General features: G+C 35.0%; 3 protein-coding genes across 5 annotated transcripts; 2 read left to right on the forward strand and 1 right to left on the reverse strand.

The window, feature by feature from the left end:
• Nucleotides 1–711: 711 nt before the first annotated feature.
• On the reverse strand, nt 712–8,197 carry LOC121762800 (ABC transporter A family member 7-like). 2 transcript variants are annotated; one of them, XM_042158806.1, is made up of 18 exons: nt 8,010–8,197; nt 7,114–7,495; nt 6,919–6,998; nt 6,627–6,771; nt 6,377–6,496; nt 6,171–6,295; nt 5,072–5,230; nt 4,238–4,400; nt 4,020–4,145; nt 3,829–3,912; nt 2,946–3,301; nt 2,606–2,806; nt 2,391–2,500; nt 2,227–2,311; nt 1,741–1,869; nt 1,543–1,648; nt 1,367–1,455; nt 712–1,269 (listed from the first exon to the last, which is right to left on the reverse strand). In XM_042158806.1, exons 1-18 carry the CDS (start codon nt 8,085–8,087, stop codon nt 970–972), a joined length of 2,838 nt encoding a protein of 945 aa, XP_042014740.1. In that variant the 5' UTR covers nt 8,088–8,197; the 3' UTR covers nt 712–969. The 2 variants fall into 2 exon arrangements, with proteins under 2 accessions (XP_042014740.1, XP_042014739.1); XM_042158805.1 differs by having other exon boundaries at nt 6,171–6,496.
• A 2,442-nt stretch (nt 8,198–10,639) lies between these two features.
• Nucleotides 10,640–16,828, forward strand: LOC121759928 (ABC transporter A family member 2-like). The gene is made up of 16 exons (XM_042155506.1): nt 10,640–11,024; nt 11,913–12,144; nt 12,250–12,419; nt 12,511–12,696; nt 12,806–12,901; nt 12,988–13,188; nt 13,351–13,510; nt 13,595–13,821; nt 14,386–14,503; nt 14,591–14,667; nt 15,067–15,156; nt 15,348–15,491; nt 15,585–15,887; nt 15,962–16,042; nt 16,115–16,291; nt 16,369–16,828. Exons 1-16 carry the CDS (start codon nt 10,656–10,658, stop codon nt 16,642–16,644), a joined length of 2,907 nt encoding a protein of 968 aa, XP_042011440.1. The 5' UTR covers nt 10,640–10,655; the 3' UTR covers nt 16,645–16,828.
• Nucleotides 16,829–17,278: 450 nt separating this feature from the next.
• LOC121760117 lies at nt 17,279–20,004 on the forward strand. Of its 2 annotated transcripts, none has more exons than XM_042155731.1 (6): nt 17,279–17,439; nt 17,523–17,631; nt 17,904–18,264; nt 18,387–18,840; nt 18,927–18,985; nt 19,573–20,004. In XM_042155731.1, the coding sequence occupies exons 1-6, from the start codon at nt 17,400–17,402 to the stop codon at nt 19,582–19,584; spliced, it is 1,035 nt and encodes a 344-aa protein (XP_042011665.1). In that variant the 5' UTR covers nt 17,279–17,399; the 3' UTR covers nt 19,585–20,004. The 2 variants fall into 2 exon arrangements, with proteins under 2 accessions (XP_042011665.1, XP_042011664.1); XM_042155730.1 differs by lacking the exon at nt 19,573–20,004 and adding an exon at nt 19,078–19,302.
• Nucleotides 20,005–22,833: the final 2,829 nt, after the last annotated feature.

Raw genomic sequence — 22,833 nt, forward strand, 5'->3', positions numbered from 1 at the left:
CAAATTATAGACTCAAGATTTAGCCAAAGTTCTTAGTCAAATTAATAGATATTGCATGTATAATATGTATCAAAATAAAAATTGTATAGGATATTTGTACTTGTGTAATGGAAATTATTCTTAATGGTGTACACATTTGGATAACGATTTATACTGCGCCGATCAGGAAAATAAATGATAAAATTTGGAAATTGTATGAAAGTTTCTCATTTATGATAAGAAAGCCTATCCCAATTCCATCTTCATACAATTCAGTATTCACACACTATGTGAAAGTTACAACTTGAATTTTCTTCCATTTGTTTATTAGTCGTTTGTTTGAATAGAAATGCTGCTTCCAGAAACAGCTTCTTTTAATCCAGAAATAATCTTGCTATTTAAAATTTCAGAGCAGAATTTTGATATTTCAACTATCATCCCTAGCTAGTCATAATATTTACGCAATAATATTAGTGTCTTTTTCAATATAGGATGCAAATAATTTTGAATGTTATATACTACGGTCACGTTTGTTTGTCAGAATTTTACATGGAAAAATAATACAATTTCTTAATTTTTTAAATTCCGGTGTTTGTTATTATTTTTTATCAAATTGGAAAAAAAATCAGAATTTTGATAATAAGAAAAGTAGTAGTACAACTTTTCTTGGGAATTATTTTTCCAGTTTTGTTGATTAAGCAGAGTAAGTATCAAACATAATTAACATTACGCTGTCAATAATATTCCAAATCTACCATTCAACATACAAATTACATGGATTTTATTTAGTTTTCTATGCAACTTACAACAAAATCACTTTTTGTGCCTAGACCTGAAGATATACTATTTACATGGCGTCAAATATTAATTAATTACATATGTAAATACACGATACAAGAATCCAACAGAAAGTCGACAGTGTGCCTAAAAAAATCGAAAACAGAATCAACTGTTGAAAGCTTTGAAGCAGCAATAGACAAACATCAGCTATTATGAGAGAGTGTTGAATGTTTGAGCCCCCCTTGCAACCTTTATAAAGACATCCTCTAACGTCGTATCTGCGAGGCCCCATGCTTGAACAGTGAACCTACTCTTCGCCTTCTCCACTGCCTCAAACACATCTGCTATTCTTATCTCTTGCTTTGGCAACTCGAACTTCTGTGTCCCCGAGATCTGGTATATCTTGTTAGCATTGGGGGAGAGGATTCGTACTAGGTTCTCGACTTCTTGCTCATGATCAGGGGATGTTGTCATTGTGAACACGTAAGATCCTCCATATCTAGCTTTGAGCTGCAGTTGGAAGATAAATGGATTTGGATATGTCAAAAGTAGCTTTGGATATGTAAAAACTAGCAATGTAATATTTGGTGGTGGGCAGAAAAGATACCTCTTTAGGGTTTCCTACACACTGCAGGCTTCCGTCCACAAAGATTCCAAGACGATCACATAAGTGCTCAGCCTCTTCCATCGAATGCGCTGAAATATTAGAAGGTTAAAACTGGCGTTTAAAAAGAGTTTAGTGGCTCATGGGGTTGGAGACACAAGAGAGAGCAAAGTAATTACTAGTAAGAATTATAGCTCTGTTTTGTTTGGCTCGTTTGACTACGTTCCACAACATGTTTCGTGAAGCAGGATCAAGTCCCGTACTTGGTTCATCCATGTACACTACCTGTTAAGAGTTTTAGAACAATTAGCAAACAAAGTTCGCGATATCTGAATCACAATGTCATAATAGAAAGGTAGGTGAGGATATGGTCATACTTTTGGATCTCCGATGAGTGAAATGGCAACGCTTAGCCTCCTCTTCATGCCTCCACTATATTTGCGTGCTTGTTTGTCTGCCACCCCACCATAAAATAAGTTTACACTCTTCAGAGATTCTTCCACAGCCTGTGTCGAAATATAGACCCATTAAATAAGCAACGCTATATTAGGTTCATACAAAGGCTCATTTATTTTTCTTATACATCTCTTGTCTGTCTTGAGGAAAATAACAAGTACTAACAGCTAAATGATTCAACACAGCAGCTCCCAGTCAGTGCTCGTCACTAGTCCTCTTACTATCAATGCGAATAACACGAAATGAACTTGGGGTGGTTGGGGGAGAAACATGCATGGGTGCATCCTGATCACTAATTGATGGAATACATGCATGTATGATAACTCGATTACTGAGATATGCTTATTGCAGATGATTAGAGTCGATGTGGTTTCCTGACATTTTTTTGCAGGAAATCATAGACTTACATTTAATAAGGAGTCTCCTTTGAGATTTTTAAGCCTTCCATAGAAAAGTAGATGCTCTCTTCCCGTTAAAGTTCCCCATAGTAAGCTGCAATCAGTTTTTAAAAAAATTGGATTCCGAAATTCAACCAAATATTGAATCCAAATGATAGCGAATCGATGCTTACTCATGCTGGGGACACACACCCATGCTAGTGTATATTCTGTTCATATCAGTCAATATATCTAATCCCTGAACATATGCACTTCCAGAAGTGGGCTTTGTGAGCCCAATCATCTGCAGAAACAACAATGTCAGTAACCAAATATCTTCACAAAATCCCATGTTAAATTGGGGGAAACAAGACTAGAACTCTGATTGACTGCAATATTGTAAACTGACCATATTAATAAATGAAGTTTTGCCTGCACCATTAGGACCGAGCATGCCAAAGCATTCCCCCTGCGACAAAGCAAGAGAAAGGTTTCTCACCGCAAATTTCTCTGGGTTTCCATCCCTGCCTGGGTAGATCTTTTTAAGATTATGGCTGATAATTGCATGAGTTGTACTTGATTCAAGTAGCAATTGTTCAACCTTCTCCCTCTGAAGTAATATCAACAAATTGAAACAGTGAAAATTCGATGAGTGAGACAAATTGCATCTAAAAATCTAATAATTGAATATCAGAATCCTTATAGCAGTGAAGATTTCTACTCTCTACAGGGACTATATATCAGTTTACCTCTTCCTCAACATCCTGTTTCTCAATCTGAACGAAAACTTTAGATCCTTGCCTTTGCAAGCTAGGTTTCCGGAAGGATGACGAGAGGTTCTTTTGGTGCCTCCGAAAGAAAAACAGGGGATCTCTTCCAGATGAAAAAACTTGATCCACATAATATGCAACACCAAGAACAATTAACCATTCCACAGCAATGATAATCATGACCTCACTCATCCCGTTTTTGCTATCATTCAAATCTTTCCATCGCATTCCATCAGTTCCCATGTAATTCCCAGCAAATGAATATTGTGAAAACTCGTATAATCCACGATAAAGGGCAAATCCTGGATATAATTCCATAGCGATTATTCCAGCTCCTGCGATATAAAGGAAGATGGATGCTCGTCTTATAAGATAAACAGATAATACATACGTAATAAACAATAATACTGTGCTGAAATGCAGAAGTTGAAAGATTTATCATTGACTAAATTTATTGTTCAGTTCCAGTTCAGAATTCAAAAGAAAAACTTCTGCCTAGCTTCTAACGATAGATTATAAGTCATTGTAACCTTACCTTTCACAATTTCAATTCAGATATCAGCTATATGGTTCTTAAATCTTACTAATAAAGAGAAGTGCGCCTTAAAGTCTTCATAATAATGAACATATTAAGTTCTATGTAATTTGAATGAAGCAGGGAATGCAAGATACTGGCTTCCTTCAATTTCCAGTAAAAACAGCATATTCTAGGAGAGAAATGAACCTATACTAGGCAGACATAATCTTTCTGAATATGCCACCTGAACAAATATATCTACTAGTGAAAGTTACCAATCAGACAAAAATGCCAAAATATGATCTACGAAAATACCCACACAAGATGCTTAATATGTTTGCTTACTTGGAAATGAAGAATCTTCAAGAAAGAACTGGAAGAGGAAGGCACCCAAGAGCCCAGTTCCAAATACCATCATATACCCCACAACTGGCAATTATAGGTTTAAGAATGTTTGAACCAATACGAATCATATAAAACTAACAAATAAATCAATTTAAATAATGACTAAAAAAAGTGCTCATTTAGTGGCACACCTGTAGCAGTCTTCGTGTTTGAGAATACATCAGCTACAAGAAAAGCTAGAGACACTTGCAAGTTTATGTAGAGGAAATAAAATACAAACTGGATGCTGTAATCATTTAGTGTGAAGAATTTTAAACCTGCAAGTCAAATATTCCAGTAATTAAAGAACTTCTATGGAATTGGTAAAGGACAAAACAATTGCAAGTAGTTCAGCAGTTGAAATAACTACCTACGCCTGATCCAAATACCACAAAGCATATCATGTACATTGTAGATATTGCAAGAAAATATGCATAAGATATCATCCAGTAAGGTCCATCACCAAGCCCATGCATCTTCATCATAATTTTCAATCTGAATTGTTTCTCGTAAATCAATGATGTCAGTATAACCTGAAAATACACACCACATATAAGTGTTATAATTGGCAACATTTGGTGCTGAACAAGTTGCCCATGTGTATAAAAAATCCGAGCCTCAGTAACTTTATTAATCAACATGAGTTCATAAATCATAGGTAATATGCCTACAGAAAAGAGTCAAAAGACATAGGAACTGTAGGAGTTCTAACTTAACTCCTAACATTAAACTGTAAAATCAGATTAGCTGATTGATATGCAGAGGGGCAATATTCTGAAACTTCATAAGAAGATCTTGAGTAAGACTCTTGTGGTATATAAGTTTGATTTCTGATTATCTGTATAATAAATAAGTCACATCCATCCCTATGCTAATATCTGTATCTTAAATTTAGTAATGACAATAATTACCTAAGATTCAAACCAAAAATGATAGTTCGTGATTAATTTAACATGTAGGAAAAAATTATTTTCTAGAATCCTACATTAGAGATATGAGAAGTAGTATCTTAAGCATTTAATTTAGAAGTTAGTGTATGGAAATGAAAACTGCACAAACTTTTTCCCCGAGAGAAGAAAAGAGTATATAACAAGAAGAAAAACTATTGAAACTATGTAGCTACTATTAGCACATGGTTGCAACTTGAAAGGTTCAAACTTAGAATATATTGCTTTGAAAGAGAGATAACTATAATGTAACTTACAGGAAACAATTGAAAAATGACCCAGGTAAAGAAGAGTGGCCCAAGGAGAGAGGAGAAATCCAGCCTGAGTCTTGTTTCAGGTTTTGGCATTTCTTTTACAAACTCAAAAAGCAATTTTGTAGCTGGCCCTAATAGAAATTGAAGATATGAATTTGATGCCTGCATGGAATACACAAATTAGCATGATTAATCTAATATTTCATCAAAAGAAAAACTTGATCCATATTATTTAACATTGTTGACAAACAATAGTGTTCCACAAAAAAGATGATAGGCAGGCACACATATCAACATAAAATTGGCATCTGCAAATATATAAGCTCATTTCATTTAGTTGAGGTAAAAGTAGTTGCTTTTTCATTGGAAATACATAAAATTCAAAATTTAAGCACGATGCAGAGATAATTATGACTGCATAGTAACAAGATTAGAGAACTGAGTGATGATCGTGTCACAGCTGTGGCTAAGATTCAAGAAGGTACACAAATAAGACTTGACTATTGAATCAAATGCAAGTCACAAGCAAGATTCATATGATGGGAAATACATATCAGGATTTAAGAAGGTTTGTTAAAGCAAGAAATGTGTAATAATTATACAATATTTTTACATTCATATAGGTAATAGGACAATAATATCACCATGAGATGTGGTTCCTCAGGTAGCTAAATTGGTTTAGTACAGGCTTTGTAAATCATCAGAGCTAATATAACCAGATTAACAGTGGAAATATCTCAAGCTAAATCTTCTTTTCTTATGGTCATTTGACCTAAATTTAAATGTTAATAGTAGAAAATAATCCACCCCTCCCCTCCCCTCCCCTTCCTCCGCCAAATAGAAAAAACATTTTGAATATAATATGAAGGGAAACAGTGTCAGCATATCAAATTAATCTATTTTGTTCTGAGGTTATTCGGTGAAATCTAAATATTAATAGAAAGTATGTTGCCCCACAGCTCCAAAGAAGGAAAAAATGGATGTAACATGAAGTGTTCATATTTCAGTAAAACATATAAAAGAAATGAAGCACCTTTTTTCATTTTTGTTACGCAACTATCAATAGTAATTTAAAGCATGAGAAAAGGCAGGATTTAGATACCAAATTTACGGAACGAGCCACCCGCGTCAAAGCAAGAGGCTGATTGCCTGTGTTATTCTTATATGTAGAATTGTACCATATTGTAACATTGAATAGATTCTCATTTGAATTAACAAAATCATAGGCTGCAAAACAAAATGACAGTGAACTTGGTAATTCAAATAAAATGGCGAATTTATTGCCAGTGTTGAGATGTTGTGACGAACCTGCTACAATCTCATTAATTTGTCGCTCTGGGTTCCCTTTACGATAACCCTTGTAAAGCTCACCATTTATCTCTGAAGAATTGTTGCGCCATAAACGCAAGGTTTGAATGCAACGTGCATCTGAGTTTAATACAAAATGTTCATAGTTAGATCATAAATAAGTAAGTGAAATTACCATATCCACATAATGCTTATTGCTCTACAAAGTAAATAAACAATATTGATGACGTATTTTGTCCATGAAAGCAACCTTGCTGTATTGTAGCAGAACCTAATTGGAGAGGAACGGAGAAATGTGAGTTTGATGCACATTGAGGTTGAAGAAAATCAAGGGGAGTGTTGGAAAAAAATGCTGCATCAAGAAAATTGGTGTACTCAGTCCTTGATTCCGAACCCTGAAACAGCAAACTTTCATATGTAAGTCATCAATATTACTAAACCATTTGCAGTCTTAGAAATGAAGTTCTACTACCCTCACTACCAGAAAAAGAACTCAAACTTAATGTAGAAATTTGACAAATGGAAAAACAAATAAAACTAACCAAGGCCACATCAGCTATGCTGAACAGTATATCAGAGAAATTTATATTGGATGGTGTTGGGAACATGTTTCCAGCCACACCTATCAAACCACAAGAGAATTCTTCAAAATGCCCACATGATCTTGGCGCACACAACAAATTGGATACTTTTACATATCTTGCAATCAAGTAGATGAATATTGAAGAGCGACTTACTTTGTCCAAATGTTCGGTTATTTCCTGTAATAAGCATAGTTGCAGGACAGGAACCTGTTCTCTTGCACGAATCATCAGGCAAGTCTTGATATGAGGTAGACTCAGTTCTCACTGCACGAAATTGTTCCTTTGGTATCTGTAATAATGGAGGCCATGCTGGTGGATGGGGAATGGGACAGGTGAACCCTTGGTCCAAAGTTGAGTATTCTATCCCACATCTTCTCTCACATTGACCATTCCCATCAGTATCGACACAAGTGCAGCCACACCTGTTTGAGGGCTTGTCTAACTCGTTGTCCACCAAAGATTGGATGAGAACAAGCAACAAACAGAGGAAGAATGGGGATAGAACTAGTCGGATGTTTGTCTTGATACTCCGTTTCTACAAAGGGGAAGTGCAAAGTAGTTTAGAATAATCTACCGAGAAAAAGTATTTTAAAATTGGGATTAAAACATCAAACTCCATTAGAAAAAGTTTAAAATAAATCCAAAACTTTATCCTTGAACTGATAACTATCAAATAAACGTATTACAAATATCAAACACTACGCTACCCCCCATTTGAGTTGCCAAGGCCCTAGGCCCCTACTTATGATCGTGTCTCTGTAATGTTGAAAAACTCCATGTACAAATTGGACAAAAATCGATTGCATCTAACCGGGGCCTTAATTTAAATGAAGTATAATAATCGGCAACATAGATTTTGAAAAGTGGAACCTATGGAACCAGCGAAATTCAATCGAAAAAAGCAGCTCAACCCCCATTATAATGACTGAGATATCTCATGCATTTAAATAATCAACTTAAAAGCAGACAGAAGTATAACATCAACGCTATTTAAAAGAAATCCAAGATTTGATGCAGAAACATTTCATCTGAACAGAGAGAGAACTCGCCTGAAATGTCAAATTCTTCCTCAGCAACGCATTGGCCTGAGTCCAAAAACTCGACGGCGCATTCGGCAAATCCGCCATTTTGTCAAAATTCAGCTCGTGCAATCGAAAATTCTCTCTTTACAGTTATTGAACATCAATTTTTAATTTGCATAATTTGAGTTAGAGTTTTTGGGTTTAAGAGTCCGCCATTGTCACTCCAATTTTCACACCTTTTATAATCTCAGAGCTAACGGAAATGATCAACTCGACCAAAAATGACATAAATACCCTTCCTATCAATTGTATTTCCGCGAAAAGTAGCTCACGCGTTTTTTATCATTGTATTTTTAAATGTCTTTTTCAAAGTATTCCTGCTTGTCCAGTAAGTAAAAATATTTTATAAATGCATCTTTAAATGTTTTTGGCATTGTTTTAATCTAAAATGCTTAGATTTAGGCATTAACTAATAACTACCGTACCACTAGATGAATATATACATTACATTATACTTTCTATAAGTACAATTTGTATAAATATCTATTTACTCCTATATGCTAAAATTATACTCCATATGGAATAAAACTTTAATACGGATTGTATATGATAACTAATTTAGACATTCTAGGTAGATAATCTACTAAGCATGCTATTAATGAGTTGTGAACTTTCCTTGAAATGGAAAGAAGTTGTCGTACGGAATTTAGTTTAATAATTAAATTGTGACGTAGTCACATACGTATAACTAACTAACCAAGTGAGTTGAGAATAAATAATTAGTTCGAAGTTGATGGTCGTTTATTTGTGTGCAACACAATTTGTTTATTGTTGCTTAAGGTGAAAGGATCGATGAAGGATTAGTTAATGGTTAGATTCTAATCATCCTTATTCCTTAATCACCTCGTCTTGCTCCCACTTTGTCAAATTTCGATGTTGATTAAACCAATATTCAACTTTCACAACCTAATCTCAATCTGAAGTAGTATTAAATTTCTTGAAACGTGTATTCGTTGGTCAACTTGTATGTTGAATTTACATATTAGTCTCTTAATATTTGGTTTAATAATCTTTTCCCTTTACTAATAATTATAAACACCCATTAATCCTTGTTTACGCTAGATATTAGTACACTCTTAAGGCTAAACACAGTCATTGTCACTTTATCATTTTAGGCACTATCTCATAATCAACTATCCAATAAACGTAAAAACAGTGACCTAGTTACTGTTGACAAAACTACATTTAGTAGACTAGAATATAAGAGTAGCTATCAAGAAAGTAAACTTTCGAATTTATGACAAATTCATTTTCATTGGCCATCGAAATTTAATTAATTACCGTTCTTCATAAGTTGAATATACAGCTTAAATAACTTGACTTCTCAAATCTCAACCCCTCCCAGAATAATGTAACTTCATTCATTAACTAACTTTTCACATGAACTAAATTATGCATAACGAAATTTCACATGAAATTCATAAACAAATGTCACGTCGTTTCCTATATATATTTTGCTTGCATAGCAAGTAGAAGTGGCATTATTTAGTTTAATTATTTCGTAAGCGTAGATGAAGATTCATTCAAAATATATGCTATTATTGACTAAACTAATAATAATGGTGTGCGATAGTTTGAATGTCCGTTGTACCCTTCACCTAATCTAACCGAACTCACAAAACTACCCTTTGAAAGTAACCTCAAAATATTCTTTGGCCTGCAGCTCACTCATTCTAATTCCTAAGAATATTTTGTATTTTCTCAATAATTTAAAGTATAAAAGAAGGAATTTGATCCATTGTTGATAGTAGCATAAGTATTTTACTTTTTATGCTTATGTAATGCCGAACGAATTTTAATAAAAGTTACTCCACTATAAGTAAAGTGTTTTTTGCATAGGAAAGTCTCATATTGTGATTTTATGTTACAAGAATGATGGATAACATTCATTATTTTTGTAATTAGATAAATTAAGGATAAAACATGAAAAAGTATATCCATAAAAAGTGAAAAGAGATGTCAGATTGTCTAAAATAGCAAAATGTAAGATATTTAGTGGGTCGAAGAGCCAATCACATGGATTGAAAGATATACTTATCAAATACTACTACTAAAGATTAGTCAATTTTGCAATAAAGTCTCCAAAAGTTCATATTTGGCCCACACTCCACAGCCACAAGAAAGAGATTCCAAGTTTCCAACTACGATATTTTGTAGATTATTTCTCATATCGGTATTATACTAGTAACATATACTTTTCCTTGTAGTACTATTCAACTCTATCAAAGAAATAATAATAATAATGTCAAACTAATAGTCTATTTAGGGTGAAAACGCCAATCTCTTCACAATTGTACTCCATGACTATTCGCTCCTCAAGATTTTGTTTTTCATTTTGTTATTTTTTAGTTTTGAACTCAAGTTAACAAGAATTGAATATATAGAATAGATGGTGACATTAAAGAAGTGTAGGACTTATTATTTAATGATGGGGCTTGAATGTAATTTCTGCGCATGTTTCCACGAAACCCTCATCGAAAAACAAAAATGAGACTAGTATATTAATTAGAATATTAAAAATTAAAATCCCACCGAAATTTTATTCAGGGGCAAATCGGTCAACCTAACATGCATATAAATCACACCAAAATCACCGAAATCAACTACCAAAAAATGGAAACGCAGAGAGGATTTCCACTGCTGTGGCAGCAGTACAAAGCTCTGCTCTTCAAAAATCTGTTGCTCTCATGGCGGAACAAGCGCTCTACTTTCCTCCAGCTCTTCTCCTCGCTCTTCTTCATCGCTCTCATTTTCTTCATCCAGGAGGCCACCGAGGCGCGCTACGCCTCCTCCTCTTCCTTCAGAAACAATGACGACCCGAAGCCGCTGGTGGCGCCGCCTATTCCACAGTGTGAGGACAAGTACTACGCTAAGATGCCCTGCTTTGACTTCGTGTGGAGTGGGAATGACAGTTCTAGGATTCAAGAAATTGTGCGGAGGATCAGAGCGAATAACCCTGGCAGGCCCATTCCTGAAGACAAGGTCTGTGTTTAGCCTTTTTACTGCTTTTGGTTTTACTGTTTCTCTGATTTTGCTTAGTTTTATCAATTAATTTTGTTATATGATCAGTTAAGTTGTTTTGAATTAATCTGATAAGTCATTATTTTGATTGGTTTCACTACAAATTGTTTGTGATTTATGCTTAGGGATGATAAAATGTACCAAAATACCGCTAAATCACACTTATCTTACCAAAAATATATCGGAATTTTGGTATACCGGTACGACGGTATGCATATACTGATATACCAAAATTTTTGTATAAATCGTACTTTTCAGTGTATACGGTATATCCCGAATTATTGGTAAACCACGCTAGCGATATGTACGGATAATACACTATATGCCGAATTTTCATACGATATGATATAACGGTATGAAACAAGATTTTGGTATAACGATATTTCGGTATACCATTGTCGACTTTTCAGTAAGGTGTACGATATGACAATCTTGGTAATCTATACCATACTGACCCCCTTATTTAGGTTGTGTTTTTTTATTTTTGTCGATATGTATATAGGGTATTTCGTATGGTGCAGTCTTATGAATTTGTGATCTGACAATGTGTAACTGTGTATTTCACAGAGAAAGGAATCTGTGATCTCACATTGTGTAACTGTAATGTATTCCATAGAGAAGGAATTCTATATAAGTAAAATTGAATTGTTTTTGTTTTTTAATTCATTTTTCCTCTTGTAAGTTATTTCAGTCCAACCTTTATAGATCCATATGGTTAATGATGAGAGACCATGATACAGATTCTGATATTTTAACTATGCTATATGATAATATTAAGCCTGCAATTACTTTAGAGATTTTTTTTGCATTCTGTAACTAGAAGTAAATGACTATGTATCACTCGAGCAGGTTATAAGCTTCAGAACACCAAATGACACAGACGATTGGCTTGCCAGCAATCCCATGCAGTGTGCTGGTGCTCTCCATTTCATGGACAGAAATGCTACTGTAATTAGCTATGGGATACAGACTAATTCTACTCCACTTGCTAAGCGAGGGAATTTTGAAGATCCAACATTTAAATTTCAAATTCCGCTTCAGCTAGCTGCAGAGCGAGAAATTGCAAGATCTCTAGTGGGAGGTATGACTACTGCTACATTCATTCACCTTATTACATCGAATATGTACATTTCTTTCCAATCTTAACCTGAAATATATCCTCATTGTCTGACTACATATTTTTCAGATGCGAGCTTTAGTTGGGTTGTCAGTATAAAGGAATTCGCCCACCCCGCACTTGAAATATTTTCTGCTGTGCAGAATGCAGGACCGACCTTTTTCTTGGCCATTGCCATGTTTTCTTTTGTCTTCCAAATCAGTGCTTTGATAACAGAGAAAGAACTCAAACTTCGTCAGGTATTAGGTTTTGCATTTCCGGCCAATTGTATTATGAGCTTGGCAATGCTCAGTACTAATCCATTTGTGTGTGTGTTCTTTTCATGAACAGACTATGACGATGATGGGTCTTTATGATACTGCATATTGGTTATCATGGCTCACATGGGAGGGAATACTCACTCTTATTTCATCCCTTCTAACAGTACTTTTTGGGATGATGTTCCAATTTGATTTCTTTTTGAAAAACAGTTTTGCAGTTGTCTTCCTCCTATTTTACCTCTTCCAATTGAGTATGGTAGGTTTGCTCATCCTAGGACTGTTCTCATCTGTTTTCAAGTTTTGACTCATGAAAAATGCACAAGGAGATTCTGAGTGCTAGAATTTTCTGTTGTTTTATTTGACAGGTTGGTTTGGCCTTTATGCTGTCTGCCTTTATTAGCAAGTCATCTTCATCCACAACTGTGGGATACTTCATCTTTATCATTGGTTTCTTGACCCAGGTTTGTAACTTGGTCAGAACTTCATTTGAAAGTTACAGAAGAGATTGCGATTATCCATGATAACAGATATTTGAATTATTTTTCAGATTGTCACAACATTTGGATTTCCTTACGGCCAGGACTTCTCAAAGACCTACCAAACAGTGTGGTCATTCTTCCCACCTAATCTCTTTGCAGCAGGTTTAAACTTGCTTTCACAGGCTACGGAAACTCCTCAAGATCCTGGTATCAGCTGGAAAGGGAGGTTGAGATGCGCACCTGGTGATGAAGAATGTGTCATAACAATCGTACGTCGAACCTTCAGCGTCTATCAATTCTATATACCCTGTCAATTATTGTTAGGACTCTGGAAAATTTATTACTCTTAAAATAAGTTATCAGGCACTGGAATTTGAAGCCATTCTTCTGCTACCACTAATTTACTTACTTAAATTTCTGTATATGATCAGAATGATATTTACATATGGCTTGTATCAACTTCCTGTTTGTGGTTCGTTCTGGCCATCTACTTTGACAATATATTCCCGAATGCATCTGGTGTAAGAAAACCAATATTCTACTTTCTAGTTCCTGGGTACTGGACTGGGAAAGGTGGAAACAACACAGCAGGTAATCAGTATATGGTTCTTCTGTTGGTTAACCTGAATTTTTTGTTTGGTTACTAAGATGTCTGACATGCCTTTTCAATCTCAGAGGGAAGCATTTGCAGTTGTATGAGCTCAATTCCATCCTTGGAAAACATTCATCCGGATAATGAGGATGTACAAGAAGAGGAAACCATAGTGAAACAGCAAGCTGCAGGAGCCAATGTCGACTCAAGCATTGCAGTTCAAATACGTGGTCTTGTGAAAACTTATGCTGGGGCAACAAAGATTGGTTGCTTCAGGTGCAAGAGAACCTCTCCTTACCATGCCCTCAAGGTAAAGTTAATCACATGAGATGTGCCTGTTAGAGTAGTTTAATAGAATTGTTAGTGAGGAATGCCTAACCTAAGCAAGCTGTCCGACTGTAAGAGTGATAGGTTGTTCAAAGCTACTGCAATTACTTCATTATTGAACTGTAGCTAAGGCACGGAGCTGCATGCTCATGATTTAATTCATACTGCAGAATGAGTACTGAATACAGCACAACTAGATGAAGCAGAAAACTGTAAATTAAAGCAACTAATTTTCTGTGAAGGAAGGCATTTTTAAGGGCTAACTTATCTGTTGATCGTTGTATAAGTTTTCACTTGCATCCTTTCTAGAGGATGAGGAATTTGATGATATTGACATTTGACAATTCCAAAGGAAGGCATGAAAAACTTAATTGTAGATTTCTCCAAGAGGATGGTTGCAATTATCATTTTAAGTTGATTGGATGAAGTACAAAGCTTATAGATGTAATTTAGCTTCATTGATATACAAAGTTAGCTTAGCTATTCTTAATTTTTGTGCCTGTGGAAAAATGCATGCTGAATCAAATTGTGGATATAATACCTGCAGGGCATATGGATGAACTTCCCCAAGGATCAGCTGTTTTGCCTTCTCGGACCTAATGGAGCTGGGAAAACTACTGCTATCAATTGTTTAACTGGGATTACACCAGTCACTAGTGGAGATGGTGAGAGGTGTTCCTTTGGTATTTCACTTTCGTGGCTTCTCTTTTGAATGATGACTCATATAAATGTTCTTAAATATATGTTGACAGCTTTAATTTATGGGAATTCTATACGGAACTCTACTGGGATGTCGACCATCCGGAGGATGATAGGAGTCTGTCCTCAGGTTCTGCTCCTTGAACTTTCTCATGCCATCGTTGACTTTATAGTTATACCTCTGAATACTTGATAAATGAAAGCTCACATAGTAAATACTGTTATTTTTGCGTCCTTATCAATCTACTTTTAGACACTCATTTTACAAACTGTTTTGTATTTGTTTGAATTTGAATTACAAGTTAAAATGTTTCTAAAAGTATAGATTTTCTACCATAAGCTTCAAAGAAACCGAAGCTTCAGACATCAGAAAGTGTTGTAACTATTCAGTGTGAGCTGAAATAAAGTGAACATTCCAAGATTTCATTTTTAAAAAGACTTTACTGTTTCTAGTCTGACAAGTATACTTTTTACTATGTTAATAATAAGTTGTAAAAGGAAACTAACTCTTGTTATGCTGATACCACAGTTCGATGTCCTGTGGGACGCACTATCTGGTCAAGAGCACCTTTACTTGTTTGCCAGCATCAAAGGTCTGAACCCTGCTTCGATTAAATCGGTAAGGACTCTTCAACCCCATACTCCTCTCCCAGTTTTACCAAATACAGTACTAGTTTTGTCAAATCTTATTTTATCCTGATATTGTCACGTTCTTGTGGTAGGAGTGGACGATAACCAATCACTATCCTGAACTAAAATAAGATGACTTCTACCTGAAAATTAACTCAAACAAATGTGCCTTTTAAACAGGTTGTAGAGAAATTATTAGGAGAAGTCAAACTTACTGAATCAGCTAAAGTCAGAGCCGGTAGCTTTAGTGGGGGAATGAGACGCCGTCTCAGTGTTGCTATTGCCCTAATTGGTGAACCAAAGTTGGTTATTATGGATGAGCCGGTGGGTTGAGAATCTTTTATTCATTCCTCAAATCTGTACTTACCCACATAAATCTCTCAAAATTAATTTGATAAAGTCATTTTGAACCGACAGACGACAGGTATGGATCCAATAACTAGGAGGCATGTCTGGGACGTCATTGAAGGGGCTAAGAGGGGACGTGCAATTATTTTAACAACTCATTCAATGGAAGAGGCGGATATCTTAGGTGATCGAATAGGAATTATGGCGAAAGGTAGACTTCGCTGCATTGGGACTTCGATAAGGTTGAAGTCGCAGTTTGGAACAGGGTTTATTGCCAATATAAGCTTTGTAGGGGATGTTAGTAGTCCTCCAGATCAGGCAGATACTCTGAATAATTCTCAGCATGTAGCTGTGAAAGAGTTCTTCGAATCTGTAAGAGTCTGAACCCACCTAGTTAAAGAGCTCTACTGAGAATAAAATTATAACTCTGTGATTTGTTATTGCAGCATTTGGATGTTACACCTAAAGAGGAGAGTAAATCGTTCTTGACCTTCGTTATCCCCCACGAAAAGGAGAAGCTATTAAAGGTAAACAACACATTTTCCACATTAGTGATCTTCTTAGCAACTGGTGCTTAAAACTGTTTTCCCAATATCCAGAACTTCTTCACTGAGCTCCAGGAGAGAGAGAAAGAGTTCGGCATAGCTGATATCCAACTCGGGCTAACAACTCTCGAAGAAGTATTTCTGAATATAGCAAAACAGGCAGAACTGGAAACTGCTGCGGCTGAGGGCACCTTTGCCACTCTCATGCTAAATACCGGGGTGTCTCTTCAAGTACGTATTAGCACGCTACTCTCCACATCTTACACACAATGTGAACAGTTAATGACACAGTCCTTCGAAACGTGCAGGTTCCAATTGGAGCAAGGTTTATCGGTATTCCAGGAACAGAATCGGCAGAAAGTCCTAGGGGTATAATGGTACAAGTGTACTGGCAGCAAGATGATTCTGGATCACTCTGCATCTCTGGTTACTCTCAGGAGATGCCTATACCGTCTCACGTGCAGCTCCAAACTGGCTCTTCCGCGTCTCACGCGAATACTTCTGGAAGACGAAAGAAAATTCATGGAATCGTGATCGATCCTTCACAGATTACAGAGTCAGATTTGCGCTCTAGACTCATTTAAATGCCAGTGTTTTGTTGGTTACTATGAACTTATGATCTCTTGCAAATTTATGTACATAGACATTGTTTTCTTGCTTGGTTAGTAAAAGAGAGAGAGAGTCAGAGAGAGAACAACATTATTAGTATACATGTATATAATTGTGAGAAATGTATTATACAAGCAGCATTTCTTTAACAACGGTAAATGACTTTGCACTTTTTCTTACTGCTCTTCTAATTACAAAAAAAATCCAAATATAAAGCATTTTACGATAGCTTCTACATTCAAGAAAATGAAATTATTAAGAATTGGTATATTCTGGAAAAAAAAGATGAAAATTCAAAACTCATTTTAATATTGATAGTCTAAGTTTTTAATAATTGAAAATATTCTTAATGTAACGTTATATTTTCAGAAGTACTCTATCAAAGGAATTTTAAATAAAGTCCAATTATACCAAGAAATCAGCTGGCAATTGTCAAAAAAATCTCCTGTTCTTTGAAATAAATATGATAAAAAAATAATTATTCGAAATTTGAAATTCAAAAATGCATGGGCCCTCAAGAAGCCGTTTCTTCTTCTATCATTCGCTTTTTTTATTTTTATTTTTATTTTCCTTTAAAATTAGAGCGAGCCTCTCTTTTTTCCCGCTCATCAACTCTTCCCCCCATTTTATATAAGAAACCTCTCATTTCTTCAACTTCTCCATCTCGATCTTCATCAATTTCACAAAACTTCCGACGATTTCTCTCTCTTCATCTCTTTATTCAGAAGAAATGTCTGCTGTTATGGAGGATCCCGCTGCCAAAGACCAAGGTTTACTTTTCCCCCTTCCCTTAACAATTTGATTTCCAAGAATTTCGTAATTTTCTTAATTTTGCGCTTTATTTCGAGAGCAGGAAAATCGACCTCGAGGCTTCTCCGGTATCCGCTCCGATCTGCTACGAGATCCAAGGAGGAGAAACCGCCGCTCGCCGACTCCACAAACTCCCACTCTGCCACTAAAAGGTGTGCCTCTATGTTATCAGATCATGTCCTCTTCAATTTATCTTCATTATAATTGTTTGCTGTTTTATACTGCCACAATTTACGAGAATTTAACGAATATAAGATGAATTCAATAGTTTACTATGAAAACAGTAGAATATTGATTAGATTATAATTCTGCATTGATTATTGTTAGCAATCGAACGATCCCACTCTTCGTGCTCTGTTCATCATATCTATGAATTCTGGTTCTTAATTTGCGTGTTTCATATATTGTGCCTGTCAATATTCAGGGGAAGGCTTGCCTCAAGTGTGACTAAGAGTGTGAGTGTTCTTGATCTCTCGGGCAAGGAGAAGTCTGCCAAGCCTCCTAGACGCCTCTCCGTTCCCTCCAAGTCCAACGCCACCCCTGCTTCCAAGTCTTTTGGCAGTAGTATCACGCCTATTTCTGAGGCGAGATCAAAGAGGGCTGCTGTTAACCAAGGAAAGAGTGACACGCCTCTATCCCATGCTTCGAAATCATCCAATCGGAAGAAATTCAACGTGCTAGCATCAGCATCTTACTGGCTGACTCATATTAAGCACTCTGAAACTGCTGGCAAGCACTCCATCTCTCTTGGCTTCTTCAAGCTTGCTTTGGATGCCGGATGTGAGGTATAAATCCTTGTCAATCAGTATGGTTTACTTATTTGGAATGCCCTAATTTTGGAGGCAGTTTAGGTCATTAATGTTGCTTATCAGATATGTTTAATGACTAGATGTGTGTCTGTGTGCAGCCTATGCAGAAGATGAGTGATGAGCTGAAGTCATATGTGCGCAAGCACGAACTTTCTGGACTTGAAGAATCTGTCAAAGAACTGATTGAAGGCTACAAGATTTCTGAGAACTATGAGCCCTCAGATGCATCTATAGCTGGCTCTCAAGCACCTGCAGATCCTAACCAGTCATCTGAAGATGATGCTCGTAGCTTCACATCTTCTATTACTGATGTTGAGAAGGTGAAGCCAAAGTCACTGCCCACAGCTTCTGATGAGATTGAACAAGCCAAGCAATCTAAAGATGAGTCTGTGAAGAAGACCAGACGGTCAGTGTCCAAGATTCCTGCAGTCTCGAAGCCTGCTTCTGAAGCCAGGGGATGTAGCATTCAAAGGAAACCTTCAAAACCGGGGAAGCAAAATTCTGCCAAAGGCGATGACAAGGTGAAGAAGCAGGGGAAGAAGCCCGCAAAAGGTAGTGATGGTGATTGTGATATTTCTATATAATGATTGTTTTATTTATAATGTTAATATCCTCATGGTTTCGCTATTTCACGGCAGCTGTGGAGCCAGTAAAGTCTCAGCCAGATGAAGCTCTTCAAGAAGATAAAGAAAACATGGTGAGTTATTCCTTTTCTTGCTAAAGTTTGTTTATGTATAAAAGCAAATTTTGAACCCTAAAACACAAAGTTGCAATGTTTCTTCTTTATAGGCTGTATCACAGACACAGGAAGAGGCTTCAGCAGTTTAGAAAATATACCTATTACTGAATGTGTTTGGTTTGGCTTTCAAATTTAGAAGTTCTTCTTCTGCTTGTATAGTGCTACAGAATTGTTATGGTGGGAATTTATGAAAATCTGGTGTGGTGTGAAGTTTGTAATTGTTGAACCCTTGCTGCTCTGGATTGATTGTGATTTTTGCCTTTCTTTCTATTTCATATACACTCTTGTAATGCCATTTACATAAATAGTAGTAGTAGTAATAATTTTTTTACAGTCGGATATCTTCTATTTGGAAGTCTGAAACATGCTGTTGTTATGTTTCATTTTACTTCATGGAGTTATCTTATAAATATTGTTTACAATTGTTAAAAAATACATTTAACATTGAATTTGTATATAGCATGGAGTATGAATATACATTATTTAAAATTGTGAGTAATAAAAACGTCTAAAAAAAGAAAACATAATGGTATGATATGTAACAGGTTCATAGATGAGGAGTGAAGCACAAATGACAGAATCCTACATGAGCAGCATGGCAATTCGTTGCTAGATCGAAGCAGATTCGAGCAGGACAGGATTTAACTGCATGTATCAGTCAGCATTGCTCCACAATTTCCCTGACCTTGCGATTATATTCCCGCTTATTCTCACTGAACATCCGAGCAGCTTCAGAGTTCGCAGGAGAATTTGGATTTGGGTCAGACAGCAATGACTGTAACAGAAACGCTTCTTCATAAAAACTTCATAGCTTATCGACAGAGGTGACAATCAAAGATTTCATGATCAATGCAACAACAAAATTCCCAAATGTAATGCTCTTACAACCGGACACAATGTACGCACCCAAATATAACTGCATTCCAGAGCATAAAGAATAAACAGAGTAGTATTTTTCAAATTAACAGTGAGAGAAGTTGTCCTCTTGCAGAAGAAGGGGTGGAAACTGGAAACTGGAAAGAAAGTGTGTAGTGAGGAGAAGAGACAAAATTCCATAAAATGTATGCATGTGTACGCGTGCTCTTGGAATATATACTAAATATCCAAATATGAAAATCTAATTAGAATTGTTCAACACAAAAGTTTTATATTTGTTAGATTTATAAATACATTTTGGATTACTTTAAATTTTAAAATATTCGATCTGATTCGAACATCCAAAATTCTTAAAAACTCCAAATCGAAGTTTTGGATTTCAGTAGTATTTTGTTTACCCATAATACTTCTTTTTTATTTACTTGAAAGTGATCGGCCCAAACTCATTACTGAAGCATATTGCCGTAATAAGTTTTTATACGTAAATTTAGACTGGATCCAGCCTAAATTAAATTGTTAAGTGGGCTTAACATGGAAAAATACTGCTCACTCCATCTCCTATGCATCTTACTTGACTCGGCATGACTTTAAAATATGTAAAGATAAATAAATCGAAAAACTTATTAAATGTGGATCATATTTTTATAATTAAGTTATTTTAATAATAATGTATGAGTGGAATGATTTAATAAAATATAAAGTTTATTTAGCAAAAAATATTGACATCTATTAGAGGACATCCCAAGATAAAAAAAAAAGTGAAAGGAAAAGTGAGACATATAATCGATTGACGAATAAAGTATTTTATCGACACTTCATAATGAATTAGGGTTGAAATGAAAGAAAAACGAGTGTCCAGGGATCACTCAGAGGTTCTATGATATGAACTCAGCGGTCCATTGAGAATATGCGGTGATCTCCAAAAACCTAATTCAAGCCATTTCCTACTTTCTTTGAACTCCAATTATTACCAAATCAGAGAATGATAAATTTATAAAGTGAGCATGCTATTTAGACCTAAATATACTACCGTCCGCCATTAGATGTCACACTTTGAGTCGGCACAAATTTTAAGAAATGTAATGGAAAGTGGTTTAAAAAGTTAGTGGAATGTGAATCCTACTTTTATATATTAGTTTTATAATAAAATGTGAGTGAGAATGAGTTAGTGAAATATGGAGTCCATCACCAAAAGTAGTAAAATATAAGTATGACAAATATTGGCAGACGGACTAGTGACATTTAATAACGAACAGAGGGAATATTTTTTTTTTCCTATTTCTAATAATTCCTATTGATAAACACCTAAAATAAATATTTTCATGATAATTTATATATAAAAATTGCACCAATTTTTTGATTTTCTTTTATACGTGCGAGTGCTAGTTTTGATTGAAAAATGAACTAGTGGTAATATTGATTGCGAGTGATACAAACCAAACATGAGAACTCAACCCAAAAAAACTAACCTGTTGGGAGAGAGAGCTCATTTAGTTTATATATCCCGCATTAGTTGTTCTCACAACCGATGTGAGAATTGAGTCCATAACAGCGAGCCCTAGGGATAATACATTTTACCGACTTCTCATCTATGTGGTGTCCTTGTTGACGGTATATATATTATTCAACTAACGATATATGAAGACATAGGAGAGTGATCAATTGCTAACTCATCATTTAATTGCTAACTACAACTAATTTAAGACCATAGGATTTTAGAAATCTTGTGGTCTTCAATATATCATGTGTAATTTAGTTTTTCATTTTTTAATATTAAAAAGATAATAGCAACTATTAAATTTAGGGTTTAGAAACACAATGTCAATACAGTGTATGAAATACATCAACACAAAGACATGACAATGTCAATACAATTACATATTGATATTGTACAAGCATTTTACTAACATATTATGTGTCATGTATTGATATAAAGCTGTAAACAAAATTTATAAAAATTTATGAATTTTTTTTCAAATTTTGACATCGGAACATATGCAAGTGAGATCTCGTTAGAATCCTTATGAAATTATCTTTAATTTGATATATGTTGTGCAGAAAAATAATTTAAATCGGGAAAGTTATATGCGTTTTAAAGTTATGAGATATTTTTCAAAATTAGTTACAACTAATTTGTTGTAAATTGACCTTAATACCCTTATTGACGTTTTTTGTTGATTGTATTGACATTCCGAGGCTGATGATCTAGGCCCTTGATTTGAATATCTAATGACTATTATTTAATTGTAATTAGCAATTAAGTATTGAGTTAGCAATATAACACTCACCTGAAGACATATAGATATAAAATCTTCCAACTTGTAGATAGGGGGAGTGTTATATTGTTAACTCAATACTTAATTGTTAACTACAACTAAATAATAGTCATTAGATATTTAAATTAAGGGTCTAGATCATTAGCCCCGGAATGTCAATACGATCAACAAAAAAGTCAATAAGGGTATTAAGATTAATTTACCACAAATTAGTTGTAACTAACTTTTGAAAAATATTCCATAACTTTAAAACGCATATAATTTTCTCGATTTAAATTATTTTTCGCACAACATATATCAAATTAAAAATAATTTCATAAGGATTCTAACGAGATCTCACTTGCATATGTTCCGATGTCAAAATTTGAATTTTTTTTTGAAAATTTTTTAATTTTTCGTACAACAACAAATGTCAACATGATATATAAAATATGTCAATATAATACATGTAGAATGTCAATATAAGCAATGTGTTGACATTCTCAAAGCATTTTGTTGACATTCTCAAAGCAGTGTGTTGATATTTTCGAAACACTATATTGACATTTTCACCCGAAACCCTAATTTGGTAGTTTTTTTTATCTTTTTCGATTTAATTAATAAAAACGAAAACTACACGTCACAAATTGTAGAGCACAAGTTTTCTAAAATCAT

Source organism: Salvia splendens, chromosome 13 (assembly GCF_004379255.2).
Source record: "Salvia splendens isolate huo1 chromosome 13, SspV2, whole genome shotgun sequence".
Classification (NCBI taxonomy): Eukaryota; Viridiplantae; Streptophyta; class Magnoliopsida; order Lamiales; family Lamiaceae; genus Salvia; species Salvia splendens.